Here is an 18,991-nt window from a genome sequence, read left to right as displayed (position 1 = left end):
TGCTCCATCCGTCCCCCGTCCACCCTGCTGATTCCTCTATTCCATCCATTCCTCTGTCCACCCTGCTGATCTCTCTGCTCCATCCAACCCCTGTCCACCCTGCTGATCTCTCTGCTCCATCCATTCCTCTGTACACCCTGCTGGCCTGGTGCTGTCTCTCCCGAGAGCCATCCCCCAATAAAGCAGGTGCATCTGAACACCCACCCTAAGTCTCTGCTTCGAGGAAACGTGACCTAGTCATCCAATTACTAGTGAGGTGACTTTGGGCAAGTCAGGTCTTCATTCCAAACCTCAGTTTCTCCATCTGTAAATAGGGACTGGAACAGTATCTCCCGCACAGGATTAAAGGAGAGAGTTCATACACAGTGAAGTGCCTGGCATGTCATATGTGGCTATTAAACAGACTCTTGTCACTATTGTGTGTGTGTGTGTGTGTGTGTATATATATATATATATTTTTTTTTTTTTTTTTGGGAGGTGGACAGGGTCTCACTTTGTTGCCCAGACTGAGTGCAGCTGCACCGTCACAACTCACTGCAGCTTCAAACTCCCAGGCTCAAGCGAGCCTCCCACATCAGTCTCCCTCCTGTAGCTGAGGTTACTGCTGCACACCACCATGCCTGGCTAGTTTTCATATTTCTTTTTAGAGACAGGATCTCACTTTTTTGCCCAGGCTGGTCTTGAACTCCTGGACTCAAGCAATGGTCCCACCTTGGCCTCCCAAAATGTTGGGATTACAGGCATGAGCCACCTCAACCGGCGGGAAATCTTACTCTTTAAACTTGGGTAGAAATGAACCTGAAGAATGAAGCCAATAAATTGTAAAATGGTGCTAATAACAGAAACTACTTCACAGGCTTGCTGGGAAGATAAATGGCTTTAAAAAATTGAAATACTTAGAATAATGCCTGGCACATAATAAGTGCTTTGTAAATTTTTTTTTTTTTTTTTTTTTTTTACTTTTTTTTGGTCTTTTTTTGAGACAGGTCTCACTCTGATGCTCAGGCTGGAGTGTAGTGATGCGATCACTGCTCAATGCAACCTTGACCTCCTGGGCTCAAGTGATCCTCCTGCTTCAGCCTCCTAAGTAGCTGGGAATACGGTCGCACCATCATGCCTGATAATTTTTTTATTTTATTTTATTTATTTTATTTTTATTTTTTTAAGACATGGGGTTTTGCCATGTTCTCCATGCTGGTTAACTCCTGAGCTCAAGCTGTTTGCCCGCTTCTATCTCCCAAAGCGCTGGGATTCCAAGTGTGAGCCAATTGTGCACAGCCAACCTGGCTAATTTCTAAAAAGAAATTTTTTTTGTAGATACAGGGTCTCATGATGTTGCCCAGGCTGATCTTGAACTTGTGGCCTCAAGTGATCCTCCCAAAGTGCTGGTATTACAGGCATGAGCCACCATGCCTGACTAAACCATTATTACTAACCAAGACAAGAAGACAGGGACAGCCCTGTTTCATTTTTGCTTTTCACAGTTTTTTGGCTGCACCTTTGCCTAATCTTGACCCTGCATATGGTGGCCACCCTGAAGCGGGAGTAGATGCATCCATGCAGAATGAGAAAGCAGCATGGAATGAGTATGAATTTTAGAGCTCGTTACTGCCCACCTGCAAGAATTCAGGTGAGTGATTTAACCTCCCTGAGACTCAACCTTCTCATCTGAAAAATGGGTGTTCACTGGGTGAGGATGACATAAGGTAACGCATGTGAAGTCCTCTCTGCAGTGCCCTGTACACAGCAGGCACTCGGCAAATGGGAATGGTCATTGCCACCAGTGTTACCGCCCAGGTGTGGAATCACACTTGCTCACTCCTAGTTCTGCCACTTCTCAGCCACAAAACCCTGCTCCAATTTTTCAGTTATTTTGAGCCTCAGTTTCCCCCTCTATAAAATAGAGACATCAGTCCTATTGACTTCATAGGGCTGTGAGCACTGAATGAGATCACGTGTGGTGCTTAGCATGGCTCCTGATAGACAGTAGGTGCTCAATAAACGGGTGTGGCTCCTAGCTTGCTTTCAGGAGCTCACGGGGAGCTACAGCCATGTTCCTACGGGTCCCCTGTAGGGAATCCCAAAGAGGAGACTGCCCTCATATGGCTGGTGGGGGGGGGTGGCCTCCCGAGATGCTGTGCATAGGGGAAACTGAGGGCTCCCGGGGCCCCTGAGCAAACCCCTTGTCAGGGTCGGAAACTCACGCACTTGGGATTCCAGACACCAGCTTGAGCGGCCGCAGCACTCGAACTGCCCTCAGCGTCCGCAGGTCAAACTCTGTCCCAACTGTCGCCAAGATGCTGAAAGAAAGAAGCCACAATGGAGAACAGAGGGTGGGCTTCGGGGGTCAGACAGCAGGGCAGGGGTGCTTGGGATTCCGAGCCATCCTGTATTGGCTGAATGGCCACAGGCTGGGGACTCGACACCACTGGCCTGTTTTGTCACCTGTAAAATGGTCATAACAGCACCTGCCTCAAGGGATAAAAGGTGACTTATGAAGACTCCCCCAGATGGTTGATGCTCCCCAAATGTTGCAATGAGAGAAATGGAAACCGCCCCCCATGGCTCATGATTGGGGTGACATTCAGTATATTTCACAAGCTACAATGTCAATGGATTGTGGGGTGGCTTGGGGCCCTGGGGGAATGGCAGACCTTTCGGGGTTTGTGGCTCTTTATTTTTATTTTTTTTGAGATAGAGTCTTGCTCTGTCACCCAGGCTGGAGTGCAGTGGCATGATCTCGGCTCACTGTAACCTCCGTCTCTCAGGTTCAAGCAATTTTCTGCCTCAACCTCCCAAGTAGCTGGGATTACAGGCATGCGCCATGATGCCCAGCTAATTTTTGTGTTTTTAGTAGAGATGGGGGTTTCACCATGTTGGCCAGGTTGGTCTTGAACTCCTGACCTCAGGTGATCCGCCCTTCTCAGCCTCCCAAAGTGTTGGGATTACAGGCGTGAGCCACTATGCCTAGCCTATTTTATGTATTTATTTGAGACAGAGTCTCACTCTGTTGCCCAAGCTGGAGTGGAATGGTACGATCTCAGCTCACTGCAACCCCTTCCTCCTGGGTTCAAGGGATTCTTCTGCCTCAGCCTCCTGAGTAGCTGGGATGACCAGACACTGCCATCATGCCTGGCTACTTTTTTTGTATTTTTGTAGAGATGGGGTTTCACCATGTTGGCCAGGCTGGTCTTGAACTCCTGACCTCAGGTGATCCACCCACCTTGGCCTCCCAGAGTACTGGGATTATAGGCGTGAGCCACCGCACCCTGACTGGTTTGTGGCTCTTTAACAAATGGAAGGAAAGTAGTTCAGTGTTAAGAGCCCAGCCTACATGGGTTCAAATCCCAACTCTCACTTTCCAGTTGGGTGGCCTTGGGCAAGTGACTTCCCTGCTCCGTGCCTCAGTTTCCCCTTTCTGTATAACCCGGATAACAATAGTATCAATACCTCCAAGGGTTGTGAGGATTTCAGTAAGCTGATAAAGTGGTCAGCACAGTGCTAGGCACACAGGTGGTATAAAACAGAAAAATGGACCAGGTGCTGTGGCTCAGGCCTGTAATCCCAGCACTTTGGGAGGCCAAGGTGGGTGGATCACAAATTCAGGAGATCGAGACCAACCTGGCTGACATGGTGAAACCCCGACTCTACTGAAAATAGAAAAAATTAGCTGGGCATGGTGGTGGGCGCCTGTAGTCCCAGCTACTCGGGAGGCTGAGGCAGGAGACTTGCTTGAACCCAGCAGGCGGAGGTTGCAGTGAGCCGAGATTACGCCACTGCACTCCAGCCTGAGTGACAGAGTGAGACTCCACCACAGAAAAAAAAAAAAAGAGTGTGATCCTGCCCGTGAGGACTAGTGGCATCAGCCAGCTAGAAGGCAGCCACAGACCCCAAGCCTCTGGTCACAAAGAGTCCCTTTTGTAAATGCAAGTTGGTAAGGATGGTAACAGTAGGTGGGATGGGCTTCTGTAGAAACCCTCCTGGCAAGACCCTGTTGTGAGACCTCATTTGTAAAAGTATTGCTGTTGAAACGCAGGGTCCCTTCTGGCCCTGTTTCCTGAACATGTCCATTTCAGTGCAAAGTGATGTATAGCGTGTGGTCAGGGCACAATACAATAAAACAGATTGTCATCAGAGCTTCATATCATGGACAAGAAATGCGGAGTACCAGAGGGCTCTGTGGTTAACGGAAGGTCGCCCACAGCAAATAACTTGGGGATTTTTCGGGTTATTTTTTTATTTTAGACATGGGGTCTTGCTCTGATGCCCAGGCTGGAATGCAGTGGTGCAATCATAGCTCACTGTAGCCTTGAACTCCTGGACTCCAGCAATCCTCCTGCCTTAGCCTACTGAGTAGCTGGGATTACAGGCGGGAACCACCACACCTGGTTTGATTTTTCAGTTTTATCCAGGGGCTTGGGTCTTAACACTTCAGTCTTTTGGCCAACTGGTATCTGGACATCTTGCCTCAGGGCTTTCTCCAAAGCTGGGGCAGCTCCAGGGAATGAATGCCCTTAAGAAACAGCCCTCAACAAAGATTGCTGGGAGTTTGTGGATCAATACCCCAGCTCCCTCCCCCCTCATTCTGGATCACTTAAGATGTGAGTTCCACAAGAGCAGGTGCCCACGGGACAACTCACCCTTCCTTGCCCCACCTCCTTCTCCCTTTCCAAGGCTTTCTGGGGTCCCCTCTCAGATGAACTAGTTGCACAAGTATTGCCCTAAGTTCTTGTTTCAGGGTCTATTCTGGGTCATCCTAAACCAACACAAGGCATATTCCCAACTTTTTTCTTCTCAAGATTACTCCTAGAGGAGAGATGGGCATATTAGGTTGAGCTGACTTATTTTTCCACCATCCACAAGTGTGCATCTGAGCACATCCTATGTGCTGGGTAGAGTGACACATGAGACTATTCCTGCCCCATGGAGCTCATGCAGAAGAGAAGTGCTTAAGAAAAACATGCACACAATGAATGAACCTGTTGCAGGTGTGATGCTTTCTCAGCTAGGAAGGCAATGGCTTTGAGGGGCACACAGCAGGTTGTGTTAACCAGTTCGGGGACTGGGGATACCCCCTACTTCAAGCCAAATTCCTATAGATGAGGAGTAGAAATCTGGCCAGTGAGGAGAGAACTTTCCAGGCTGAGAGAGCAGTCATGACAGAGAAACTGGGACTGAAAGAGGCTTGGAAAATTCAAGAAATCACATGGTGTCACCACTGGGATTTGGATGGTGAGCTTCAAGCAAGAAGCTATGAATCCAGAGTAGGCAGGGGCCATGACATACAACTTTACAAAAAATGAATCTGTTATTTATTTTTAGAGACAGGGACTTACTCTGTCACCCAGGTTTGAGTGCAGTGGTGCAATAAAAGCTGACTGCAGCCTCAACCTCCTGGGCTCAAGTGATCCTCCCACTTCTGCCTCCTAAGTAGCTGGGACTAAAGGTATACGACACCACACTCAGAAAACTTAAAATTTTTTTTTGTAGAGATGGGATTTTGCTATATTGCCCAGGCTGGTCTTGAACTCCCGGCCTCAAGTGATCCTCTCACCTTGGCCACCCAAAGTGCTGGATTTCTAGGTAGGAGCTACTGCACATGGCCCATTCAACTTTTTTTTTTTTTTTTTTTTTTTTTTTTTTTTTTGAGACGGAGTTTTGCTGTTGTTACCCAGGCTGGAGTGCAATGGCACAATCTTGGCTCACTGCAACCTCCGCCTCCTGGGTTCAAGCAATTCTCCTGCCTCAGCCTCCCGAGGAGCTGGGACTACAGGCATGCACCACCATGCCCGGCTAATTTTTGTATTTTTAGTAGAGACGGGGTTTCACCTTGCTGACCAAGATGGTCTCGATCTCTTGACCTCCTGATCCACCCGCCTCGGCCTCCCAAAGTGCTGGGATTATAGGCGTCAGCCACCACACCCGGCCCATCAACTTTTAATTCGATTTACTTTATTTTTCCCTTCTCCTACCAGCTTTCTCATACTCATTTGGGTTCCTCAAAATCTGACTTACAGATCACTATTCTCTTCTTGTATCGTGTTTTCTCCTGTGCTGGCAGATAAAAGCTGATCGGGTGTGCCCAGCAAAGGGCAGGCACTGGCTAAGATCTTATTTTTTCACTTGAGAAACATTCACTGAGCACTAATAACAAGCCAGCCCTATCTCTCGGTGGGAGAGACTGAGAGTAAACCCAAGAAATACAAACCGGCTTTGTTTTGTTTTGGAGATGGGGTCTCCCTGTGTTGCCCAGGCTGGCCTTGAACTCCTGGCTGGGCTCAAGGGATCCTTTTGCCTTGGCCTCCCAGTGTGTTGGGATTATGGATGTGAGCCACCACACCCGGCGAGGGAGACTTCATTGTATTGTGCCTTGCTTTGTTGCAATTTGCAGAGATTGTGTTTGTCACAAATTTGGGGCGACTCTGCATCAAGCAAGTCTATCGGGGCCATTTTTTCCCCAACAGCGTGTTTTCATTTTGTGTCTCTGTGTCACATTTTGGTAACTCTTGCGGTATTTCAAACTTTTACACAGTGATCACATTTTTTATGGTGATCTGTGATCAGTGATCTTTAACTACTGTAATTGTTTGGGGGTGTCACGAACCACACCTACATAAGATGGCAAACTTGACCGATGAATGTTGTGTGTGTTCTGACTGATTCGCCAACTGGTCTTCCCCTCACCTCTCCCCCTTTCCCTGGGCCTTCTTATTCCCTGAGACATAACAATATTGAAATTAGGTCAGTGATAGCCCTACAACGGCCTTTAAGTGTTCAAGGGAAAGGAAGAGTCACACACCTCTCACTTTAAATTCAAAGCTAGGAATGATTAATAAACACAGTGAGGAAGGCATGTCAAAAGCTGAGACAGGGCCAGGGATGGTGGCTCGTGCCTGTAGTCCCAGCACTTTGGGAGGCTGAGGTGAGAGGATCGCTTGAGCCTAGGAGTTTGAGACCAGCCTGGGCAAAACAGGGAGACCCTGTCTGTACAGAAAATTTAAAAATGAGCTGAGTGTGGTGGTACACACCTGTGGTCCCAGCTACTCAGGAGGAGGCTGAGGTGGGAGGATCACTTGATCCCAGGAAGTTGAGGCTGCAGTGAGTGGTGATCACACCACTGCACTGTAGCTTGGGCAAGAGAGTGAGACCCTGTCTCAAAAAAAAAAAAAAAAAAAAAAAAATGCCCATAAGCTAAGCCTCTTGAGCCAAAGTTACCCAGGCTGAGAATGTGAAGAAAAAGTTACTGAAGGAAATTTAAAGGGCTACTCCAGCAAACACATGAATGATAAAAAAAAAAAAAAAAAAAAAAAAAGCGAGACTGGCTTACTGCTGACATAGACACACTTTTAGTGGTCTGGAGAGATCGAACCAGCCACAATGTTCCCTTAAGCCAAAGCCTAATCCAGAGCAAGGCTCTAGCTCTAATTCTGTGAAGACTGAGAGAGGTGGGGAAGCTGCAGAAGAAAAATCTGAAGCTACAGATCTCAGTTCTTGAGGTTTCAGGAGAGAAGCCATCCCCATAATATAAAGGGGCAAGGTGAAGAGCCATCTTACTGATGGCGAAGCTGCAGTCGGTTATCCAGAAGATCTAGCTGAGATGATGAAGTTGGCTACACGAAACAACAGATTTTTTAAATGCAGACAAAATGCCCTATTGGAAGAAAATGCCATCTAGGACTTCCATAGCTAGAGAGGAGAAGTCGATGCCTGGCTTCAAAGCTTCAAAGGACAGGCTGATCCTCTCGTTAAGAGGCTAGTGCTCCTGGTGACTTTAGGTTGAAACCAATGCTCATTTACCATTCCAAAGGTCCTGGAGGCTTAAGAACTATGCTAAATCTACTCTGCCTGTGCTCTAGAAATGGAACAACAAAGCTTGAATGACGGCACGTCTGTTTATAGCATGGATAACTGAGATTTTAAGCCCACGGTTGAGATCTACTCAGAAAAAAGATTCCTTCCCTCCGTCCCTCCTTCCCTCTCTCCCTCCCTTCCTTCCTTTCTTCCTCCTTCCCTCCCTCCCTCTCTTCCTTCCTTCTTTCCCTTTCTTTTTTTTTTTTTTTTGAGACACAGCTGCACTCTTGTTGCCCAGGCTGGAGTGCAATAGCTCAACCGCGGCTCACTGCAACCTCTGCTTCCCAGGTTCGAGTGACTCCTGTGCCTCAGCCTCCCAAGTAGCTGGGATTACAGGCACATGCCATCGTGACCAGCTAATCTTTGTATTTTTGGTAGAGACCATGTTTCACCATGTTGGCCAGGCTGGTCTCAAACTCCTGACCTCAGGTGATCCACCTGTGTCGGCCTCCCAAAGTGCTGGGATTCCAGGTGTGAGCCACCGCATCCAACCAGAAAAAATATTACTGCTGACAGTGCCCTGGTTATCCAGGACCTCTGATGGACATGTACAAGGAGACGGATGTTGTTTTTATGCCTTCTATCATAACATTCATTTTTTTTTTTTTTTTGAGACAGTTTCACTCTGTCACTGTAGTGGGGTTATCCTGGTTCACTGCAATCTCCATCTTCTGGGTACAAGCAATTTTCCTGCCTCAGCCTCCTGAGGAGCTGGGATTACAGGCATGCACCACCATGCCCAGCTAATTTTTGTAATTTTAGTAGCGACTGGGCTTCACCATGTTGACCAGGCTGGTCTTGAACTCCTGACCTCGAGTGACCCACCTGCTTCAGTCTCCCAAAGTGCTGGGATTATAGGTGTGAGCCACCATGCCCAGCCACAACATTCATCCTGTAGCTCATGGATCAAGAAGTAATTATGAATTTCAAGTCTTATTATTTAAGAAATATATTTTATAACACTATTGCTGCCATGGACAAATTCCTCGGATGCATCTGGGAAAAATAAATGGAAAACTTTCTGGAAACGAGTCACCATTCTAGATACCATTAAGAACGTTTGTGGCTGGTGCAGTGGCTCATGCCTGTAATTCCAGCACTTAGGGAGGCCAAGGCAGGAGGATCACTTGAGGCCAGGAGGAGTTCAAGACCAGTCTGAGCAGCATAGTGAGACCTCAACTCGATTAAAAATTTAAAAAATTCACAACCAACAATAACAAAAAGAACATATTTGTGATTCACAGGAAGAGGTCAAAATATCAGCATTAATAGGAATTTTGAGGCAGCCAATTCCAGTCCTCATGGATGACTCGGAGGAGTTCTGGACTTCACTGGAGGAAGTCACTGCAGAAGTGGTGGAAACAGCAAGGGAACCGGAATCAGACGCGGAGCCTGGAGATGTGACTGAACTGCTGCAACCTCACGATCTAACTTCAACGCATGAGGAGTCGCTCGTTACGGAAGAGCAAAGGAAGTGGCTTCTGGAGATGGAATCTACGCAGGGTAAACGTTCTGTGAACGTTGTTAAAATGACAGCATGAGATTTTAGAATCCGACATAAACTTAGCTGACAAAGCAGTGACAGGGTTTGAGAGGACTGACTCCAATGTGGAAAAAAGTTGTACCGGGGGGAAAATGCTGTCCCCAAGCATCTCGTGCTAGCGAAACCTTTTGTGAAAGGAAGAGTCAATGGGTACAGAAGAGTTCCTTGGTGTCTTACTTTTTGAAAATGTCACAGCTGCTCCAATCTTAAGCAGCCACCACCCTGATCAGTCAACAGCCATCAACACTGAGCCAGTGACCCTTCACCAGCAAGACGAGGACTCACTGAAGGCTCAGATGATAGTTAACCTTCTTAGTAAGAAAGCTTATTTATTTATTTAGATAGAGTCTCGCTCTGTCACCCAGGCTGGAGTGCAGTGGCGCGATCTCGGCTCACTGCAACCTCCCTCCGCCTACGAGGTTCAAGCAATTCTTGTGCCTCAGCCTCCTGAATATCTGGGACTATGGTTCACACCACCACACCTGGCTATTTTTGTTGTTGTTGTTGGTGGTGTTTTTTTCTTTTTTGGAGATAAGAGTTTTACTCTGTCACCCAGGCTGGAGTGGAGTGGTGTGATCTCGGCTCACTGCAGCCTTCACCTCCTGGGTTCACGCAGTTATCTGTCTTGGCCGCCTAAGTAGTTGGGATTACAGGGACCTGCCACTACCACTGGCTAATTTTTGTATTTTTATTAGAGATGGGGTTTCACCATCTTCACTAGGCTGGTCTTGAACTCCTGACCTTGTGATCCACCCAATTTGGCCTCCCAAGTGCTGGGATTACAGGAGTGAGCCACTGTGCCTGGCCTTTTTAAAAAAAATTTTACTTTTAATTTTTCTTGAGAGATAGGGTCTCATTCTGTCTCCCAGGCTGGAGTGCAGTGGTGTGATCATAGCTCACTCCAGCCTCAATCTCTCGGGCTCAAGTGAGCCTCCCACCTCAGCCTCTCATGTAGCTGGGACCACAGGCCTGCGCCACCACACACAGCAATTTTTTTTTTTTTTTTTTTTTTGAGACAGAGTCTTGCTCTGTCACCAGGCGCCAGGCTGGAGTGCAATGGTGCGATCTCGGCTCACTGCAACCTCCGCCTCCCAGGTTCATGCAATTCTCCTGCCTCAGCCTCCCAAGGAGCTGGGACTATAGGCGCGTGCCACCACGCCTAGCTAATTTATGTATTTTTTCAGTAGAGATGGGGTTTCACCATGTTGGCCAGGATGGTCCTGATCTCTTGACCTCGTGATCTGCCCGCCTTGGCTTGGAGCCACTGTGCCCAGTCTTGATGCATTTTAAAACTAAGGTATGTACATTCTGTTTAGACATAATGATATCACACAGTTAACAGACTACAGTGAAAACGCCTATGTGCACTGGGAAACCCAAAAGGCCATGAGACTCACTTTATTGCAATTTTCGCTTCATTATGGTGATCTGGAACTAAACGACAGAGTCTCTGAGGTATACCCATCTGACAGACGTCAGGGTGATGCGTGGTCAGGAGAAAGTCAACACAGAGCAAGGGGAAAGGACGTGTCAGTGACGTGGCAGGTGGTGGTGAGGGGAGTGGCGACATTTCTATTGGTAAAGGCACCTACTCTTTACCACCTAGAAGGGAAGCAGTTCAGTGTTCAAAGTGTTCAGGGCTGGGCACGGTGGCTCACGCCTGTAATCCCAGCACTTTGGGAGGCTGAGGTGGGGGGATCACCTGAGGTCAGGAGTTTGAGACCAGCCTGATCAACATGGAGAAACCATGTCTTTACTAAAGATATAAAAATTAGGCGGGCGTTGTCACGCATGCCTGTAATCCTAGCTACTTGTGAGGCTGATGCAGAAGAATCACTTGAACCCAGGAGGTAGAGGGTACAGTGAGTCGAGATCGTACCACTGCACTCTAGGCTGGGTGGCGGAGTGAGACTCCATCTGAAAAAAAAAAATGTTCAGGCTAGCACTACCCAGGAGAAATCTATTAAGAGCTATTTATGGCCAGGCATGGTGGCTCATCCCTATAAAATCCCACCACTTTGGGAAGCCAAGGCGGGCGGATCACTTGAGGCCAGGGGTTCTAGACCAGCCTCGTCAACACTGCAAAACCCCATCTCTACTAAAAATACAAAAAATTAGCTGGGTATGGTGGGTGCCAGTAATCCCAGCTACTTGGGAAGCTGAGGCAGGAGAACTGCTTCAACTGGGGAGGCAGAGGTTGCGATGAGCTGAGATCATGCCACTGCACTTCAGCCTGGGCGACAGAGCATGACTCTGTCTCAAAAAAAAGAAAGAAAAAAAAGAAAAATTTTCTAGGAGCCATATTAAAAAAAAACCCAAACAGGTTAATTAATAAATTAATTTATGAGACTGGAGTGCAGTGGCTCCATCTCTGCTCACTGCAACCTCCGCCTCCTGAGCTCAGGTGATCCTCCTGCCTCAGCCTCCTAAGTAGCTGGGACGTCACGTGGGAGCCACCATGCCCAGCCAATTTTTGCATTTTTTGGAGGATGGGCTTTCACCATATTGCTCAGGCTGGTCTCAAACTCTTGAGCTCAAACAATCTGCTCACGTCGGCCTCCCAAAGTGCTGCTATTTGAGGCATGAGCCACTGTCCCCAGCCGGAATCATTCTAATAAAATTGTAGACCTGCTGGGCACAAAAGCTCCGGCCTATAATTTCAGCTACTTGGGAGGCTGAGGCAGGAGGACTGAGGCCAGGAGTTCCAGACCAGCCTGAGCAACATGGCAAGACCCTGTCACTATTAAAAAATAATAATAACAATTAAAAAAATAGCCAGGCATTGTGGTGTGTGCCTGTAATCCCAGCTACTTAGGAGGCTGTTGGCAGGAGGATCATTTGAGTCTGCGAGTTTGAGGCTACAGTGAGCTGTGGTCCTGCCCCTGGACTCCACCCTGGGAGACAGAGCGAGACCCTGTATCTTTTTTTTTTTTTTTTTTTTTTTGAGACGGAGTTTCGCTCTTGTTACCCAGGCTGGAGTGCAATGGCGCGATCTCGGCTCACCGCAACCTCCACCTCCTGGGTTCAGGCAATTCTCCTGCCTCAGCCTCCTGAGTAGCTGGGATTACAGGCACGTGCCACCACGCCCAGCTAATTTTTTTTGTATTTTTAGTAGAGACGGGGTTTCACCATGTTGACCAGGATGAGACCCTGTAGCTTAAGAAAAAAAGGACATTTTGTACATTATTTTCCTTGGAATCCGATCAATAGTCTACATTTCCATGTGTCTCAATTGAAGTATTCAAAGGCCACGTGTGGCCAGCGGGAACTATATCAGACGTGCAAGTCCGGAGAAATAGATATTTGAATGACAGAGAAAGCAACGGAGGCAAGGGAGTGAGCCCTACGAATAGGTCGGGGAAAACTCCAGGCAAAGGGAACAGCCAGTGCAAAGGCCCGGCAGGTGCAAAGGTCCGCCTCCCGCCCTCCCCCTCACTCACTCTGCTCCAGCCACACCAGTTCATCCCTGTTCTTCAAATGCACCGGGCTGGGCCATGCATTTCATGGCTAGATATGCCCGGTGTATTTCGGACACGGGGATGAGTCAGTGTGGCCGGAGCAGAGCGAGCGAGGGGGAGAGCGGGAAGGGCCGAAGGCGGGGAGGAGACGGGTGGTGCAGCAGGGCTTTGTGGGTTGCGGAGAGGGCTTTGGCTTTTGCTCTGAGGAAGGTGTGAGCCACGGAGGGTTCTGAGCAGAGGAGGGATGTGATGTGACTTGTGTTAAAATCCGATCCCTCTTGGGGGCCAGGCCGGAAGCTGGGAGCCTGAGGGGGAGGTGACTGCACTGACGCAGGTGAGTGCTGATGAACCTGGGCCGGGGAGGCTGTGCTGGACGCAGTGATGATGCTGAGACGGACTCAACCCTGCTTCAGGGGGAGCCCAACCAGTGAGTGGGTGAGAGATTCAACTACACGTCCCTCTGACCCCAGGGACGGAGGGGGCAGGGACGAGGAGGAAATGATTATACACCGGGGAAGGCGTTATTACAGAGCTCACATCTGGGGAGGCAGCAGAGCACAGGCGGAACATCCGAGACGGGTTAAATCCTGGCCCTGCGTTTTCTCACTGTGTGACCTTTCCCATTGCCTTAACTTGTTCAAGCCTCCGAAATGCAGATAATCCCATCTCCCTGTGTAATCCCAGCTGGCTCCCAAGACGCATTACCTCACATCCTCCTCCCTGGAAGGATAAGAAGGAATTAGGAGGGGAAGAGGAAGATAAGGGAAGCTTCTCTGGGCGAAGAACGCCCTATGGAGGCAGAAGGCTTTACTCAGGGTATGTGGTAGGGGAGACGCTGCGTGACCTCAACAGCGGAGGCCGTCAACTAGAGGCTGGGTCTCGTCCTGTGGACAACGAGAGCCATGGCCGGTTTCGGAGCAGGGGAGGGACGTGATCAGGGTTGGCGTTCGGAAGACAAGCCTGACAGCTGAAAGGACAGATTGGTGGTGATGGAGCAGAAGTTAGAAGGGAGCTGCAAGAGCAGGCTGGTGTAATGAGGGCTGGAACTAGGACAAAGGCAGTGGGCGTACAAAAGAGGCCCGGTTTATATATAGTGCCATTGATTGCCGTGCTCCGGGGAGCTTGCCTGGGCTCATCAAATCCTCCCTGCATCCCAGCGGTTGGCAGTTTGAGGCCCATTTTCCAGAGGGGGAAACCAAAGCCCGGATGAGTTCATCCCACGTGGGGGTTCCTACTGCTGAGTAAGAACTCGAACCCCAGACCGACCACGGGACTCCAGAGTCGCAGTTCTCCACTGCGTCATCCTTCAGCTCCCATGGCTACTTGGGTGGGGCGAGGGGCAGTGGTGGTGAAGAAAGGGAGAAATGTCTATAGCGCTACAGATACCAAGGAGTGCTGTTCATTCATTGATTCAACAAGGATTCGGTGAGCACCTACTGTGTGCCGGATACTCAGACAGTGCCCAAAGATGCTACCAAGAACAAAGCAATGATGAGAAAATACATAGTATGTCAGACGGGGTGAAGTGCTCTGAGAACAATATGGCAGCCCCTAGGGCTTCCAATGGAAGGATTGAGCGTGGAGCAGGAGAGAGAAGTATCAAGGGCGACACCAGGGTTTTGGCCTGAGCTACCTGAAGGATGGATTAGCTGTCAGTGGAGATGGGGAAGATGAAGGAAGGTTTCCAGGAAGATCAAGACCTGGGTTGCAGACTTGTTGAGTTTGAGATGCCAGTTCCTTGTCGCTTCCTCAGTTATAATCTTCCAATGGCTTCCATCAGGCTTGGAGTGAAATTTAAACTCTACCGTGACCACACGACCTTGCGTGACTGGACTCCTGCTGACCACCTTGTCCCACAACACTCTGGCCACTTGGACTTCCTCTCTGTTCTGACAATAGGACAAGCTCATCTTCTGCTTTGCTGAGAATTCCTCTATCGGCTATGCCCTCTACTGTCTCTACTCCCTCAGCTCTTCCCTTTTGCCTGGCTGGCCTATTTGAATTCTTCAGGTTGAAACACAGATTTTGTCTTCTCAGAGAGAACATCCCTCAACTTCCTAGTTAAAGAGATCCTGGCTGGGCGCGGTGGCTCACGCCTATAATCCTAGCACTTTGGGAGGCCGAGGGGGACAGATTGCCTGAGCTCAGGAGTTCGAGGCCAGCCTGGCAACACAGTGAAACCACATCTCTACTAAAATACAAAACAAACAAACAAAAATCAGCCAGGCATGGTGGTGGCCCCCTGTAATCCCAGCTACTTGGGAGGCCGAGGGAGGAGAATTGTTTGAAGCTGGGAGGCAGAAGTTGGCGCCGAGCCGCTGCACTCCCGCCTGGGTGACAGTGTGAGGCTCCATCTCCAAAAAAAATAAAAAAATAAAAAAATTTAAAAGAGATCCTGTCCCTTCACTTCCTGGAATTATATTGTTCGTTTGTTTTTAAGACAGGATCTCAGTCTGTCACCAGGCTGGCGTGCAGTGGCAATCACAGCTCACTGAAGCCTTGACCCCCCAGACTCAAGCAATCCTTCCACCTCATCCCCCCAAGTAGCTGGAACTACATGCATGCACCACCCTATCCAGCTAATTTTTAATATATATTTTTTGTAGACAGGGTCCCACTACGTTGCCCAAGCTGGTCTCAAACTTCTGGATTCAAGCAATCCTCTCACCTTGGCCTCCCAGTGTCTGGATTAGAGGCGTGCTGTGCCGTGCCGTGCCTGGCCGTACTGTTATTAAGTCGTATTGAATTATTCATGCCCTCTTCTGGAATGTCAGCTCCACGAGGACAGGGGCTTTTTTTTTTCTGTAGCACCTTTCACGCACTAGTGGGTGCTCAATAGATACCGGGGTGGGAGAGTAAGTGAGGTGTGGCAGAGGTCAGGGTGCTGGTCGACCAGATAACCCAGGGAAGATGAGTGAATTGGAAAAAGCCAAGGGTCCCAGTGGAGCATGGCAGGAGATGAATGAACATTTTAAGAGACAAGCAGAGGAAAGAGATTTGTGAGAAAGAGGGAGAAGAGAAGACATGGGAGGAGACCTGGTAGAGAACGGGAAACCTGAGAGTCAAGTTCAAAAGCATTCTGAGGCCGGGGGCGTGGTGGCTCGTGCCTGTAATCCCAGCACTTTGGGAGGCCGAGGCAGACGGATCACCTGAGCTTAGGAGTTGAAGATCAGCCTGGCCAACATGGCGAAATGCCACCTCTACTAAAAATACAAAAAATTAGCCAGCCATGCTGGTGGGCACCTGCAATCCCAGCTACTTGGGAGGCTGAGGCAGGAGAATCGCTTGAACCTGGGAGGCGGAGGTTGCAGTGAGCCGAGATCGCATCCTTGCACCCCAGCCTGGGTCACGAGAGTGAAACTCCGTCTCAAAAAAAAAAAAAAAATTCCAAAACAAACAAACAAACACACAGATACAAAAGCATTTTGAGAAAGGAGAGGTCACTGGTCTCCAGGGCTGCACAGAGTAAGAGCAAAGAGGATGAGGAAACGCATTTCATGCGGCATTAGGGCCGTATGAGTCTTGCCGGGATGGACGGCTGAGGGAGAACAAGAGAAGAATTGGAAATGTGAGGCTGGGAAGAAGAAGAGAAAATCTTCAGGGTGGGAGGGAAATGAGTGTAGGTCAAGGGAGAGAAGTTGATGATGTATCCCTCGGCCTTTAGAGAGCCGCACTGCCCAATAAAGTAACCACTAGCTGCACAGAGCTATTTAAATCTAGATTTAAATTCATTTAAATGAAATGAAAAATTCACTTGTACCAGTCACGTTTTAAGTGCTCCATAGCCACACGTGGACAGTGCCTACACAGAACACTTTCATCACTGTAGAAAGTTCCACTGGACTGTGATGATCTAGCATGTCCATCCCGCAGGGCAGGAACTGTCTTTTCTTTTTTAGAGACAGGGTCTTACTATGTTGCCCAGGCTGGACTCAAACTCCCAGTCTCATGAGATCCTACTGCCTCAGCCTCCTGAGTAGCTGGAACCACAGGCGTAAGCCACTGTGCCTGGTTTTGCAAAATTTATTTTTATTTTGTTAGAAATTTTCATCTGTTTTGTACCACTCAAGATGGTGCCTGGCATACAGTAGGCACTCAATAAATGTTTACTAAATGAATAATGAAGTAAAAATGTAGAAAAGGGTGGTTGATAGCAAGAGTATATTCTAGAAGAGGTGGAAGGCTCAGTATTTAAAGAAGGGAGCTGGCCAGGTGTGGTGGCTCATACCTGTAATCCCAGCACTTTGGGAAGCTGAGGCAGGCGATTCACGAGATCAAGAGATCGAGACCATCCTGGCCAACATGGTGAAACCCCATCTCTACTGAAAATACAAAAATTAGCTGGAGGTGGCAGCAGGTGCCTGTAGTCTCCGCTACTCGGGAGCCTGAGGCAGGAGAATCGCTGGAACCCGGGAGGCAGAGGTTGCAGTGAGCCAAGATCGTGTCACTGCACTCTAACCTGGCGACAGAGTGAGACTCCCATCTCAAAAAAAAAAGGAGAAGAAGAAGAAAGAAGGAAGAAAGGAAGAAAGGAAGGAAGGAAGGAAGGAAGGAAGGAAGGAGGAAGGTGGAAGGAGGAAGGTGGAAGAGGAGGGGAGGGGGGAGGAGGAGGAGGAGGAGGAGGAGGAGGAGAGGGAGGAGGGGGGAGGAGGAGGAGGAGGAGGAGGAGGAGGAGGAGGAGGAGGAGGAGGTGGTGGTGGAGGAGGAGGTGGTGGTGGTCCAGGTATGGTGGCTCATGCCTGTAATCTCAGCACTTTGAAAGGCTGAGGCAGGAGGATTGTTTAAACTCCGGAGTTCAAGACCAGCCTGGACAACATAAGGAGACCCCATCTCTACAACAAATATAAAAATTAGCCGGCCATAGTGGTACCCTCCTGTGGTCCACCTACTTGTGAGGCTGAGGTGGGAGGATCACCTGAGCCTGGCGGGTCAAGGCTGCAGTGAGCTGTGATTGTGCCACTGCACTTCTGCCTGGGCAACAGAGTGAGATCCTGTCTCTTAATAATAATAATAATAATAATAAACACAGTTGACCATCCAAGAGCCACCACCACCCCCTTCCTGACTGGCAGAGCCCACCTCCCATCAGAGGCAGAAAATGCCTAACAGTCTCTTTTCCCCAAGATTCCTTGCCATGAGAGTACCTGTCACATAACTCAGTCATAGGCCTAACAGGGTCTGGGTGAAAAATCTGCTGGATGCTTCTGGAAAAGGATTTCTTCCCCTTGAGATGAGTCACGTGGCTAGAGACAGCCCTTCCTCTCCTTCTTTGGCTGGATGCTTTTGTGTCTGTCTACATGTTACATGGCTGGGTAAATATCTTAGAACTGAGGCAGTCATCTTGGGGTTGGGAGTGGTAAAGGTGAAAGAAAGTCCTTACGGTGAAGATGTTAGGGTGGAATGATGAAAAGTATTCTTTGGAGACATTGTTGAGTCATGTAACTAACCCTGCAACCAACCTCCTGGCTACAAACTTCTTTTTCTTTTGAGACCACTCACACTCTGTCACCCAGGCCGGAGTGCAGTGGTGCAATCTTGGCTCACTGCAACTTCTATATCCCAGGTTCAAGCGGGACTCCTGCCTCAGCCTCCCGAGTAGCTGGGACTACAGGGATGCATCACCACGCCTGGCTAGTTTTTTGTATTTTTTAGTAGAGACAGGGTTTCATCATGTTGGCCAGGCTGGTCTTGAACTCCTGACCTCAGGTGATCCATCCATCTGGGTCTCCCAAAGTGCTGGGATTACAGATGTGAGCCACTGTGCCCTGCCTCCATTTTTATTTTCTTAATCGTAGCTAAGTTATATGAGAACCCACTGATTAAAGGAGCCAATATTCATTAAGTTTATTCTCTGCCAGGTTGTGTGCTTGTTGCTTTATATCCTGAGATCTCACTGTATGCTGCTTACCAGTGGTTTGGTCTATTCTCCCTCCCACTGCTACTGTAATTGACACCCAGCCCCCCTGGACCCTCAGCCAAGCTCATGCCTTCACTAGCCTGAGCATGGGAAGGAGCTCAATTCTTCTCTGCTGGTTGGAAGTCAGGGTGTCAATCAGTATTTATGGAGGAGCAACTACCATGGGCCACTCAGATGAGAGGGGAGCATGTGCAAAGGCCCTGGGGCTGGAGAGACCTCACA

The 18,991-nt window shown here is 48.9% G+C and overlaps 1 protein-coding gene across 11 annotated transcripts in view; it reads right to left on the bottom strand.

The window, feature by feature from the left end:
• Positions 1–18,991, bottom strand: part of CACNA1A (calcium voltage-gated channel subunit alpha1 A) — a 416,980-nt gene that overhangs the window by 168,528 nt on the left and 229,461 nt on the right. For all 11 annotated transcript variants that reach the window (XM_074384539.1, XM_074384541.1, XM_074384546.1 and 8 more), the window contains one exon: positions 2,209–2,300. In XM_074384539.1, the coding sequence (XP_074240640.1) occupies positions 2,209–2,300 (92 nt within the window). The remainder of the gene's footprint in view (positions 1–2,208; positions 2,301–18,991) is intronic.

This window comes from Saimiri boliviensis, chromosome 14 (genome assembly GCF_048565385.1).
Source record: "Saimiri boliviensis isolate mSaiBol1 chromosome 14, mSaiBol1.pri, whole genome shotgun sequence".
In the NCBI taxonomy this organism is placed as follows: Eukaryota; Metazoa; Chordata; class Mammalia; order Primates; family Cebidae; genus Saimiri; species Saimiri boliviensis.
This window is presented reverse-complemented; position numbering and strand designations above follow the sequence as displayed.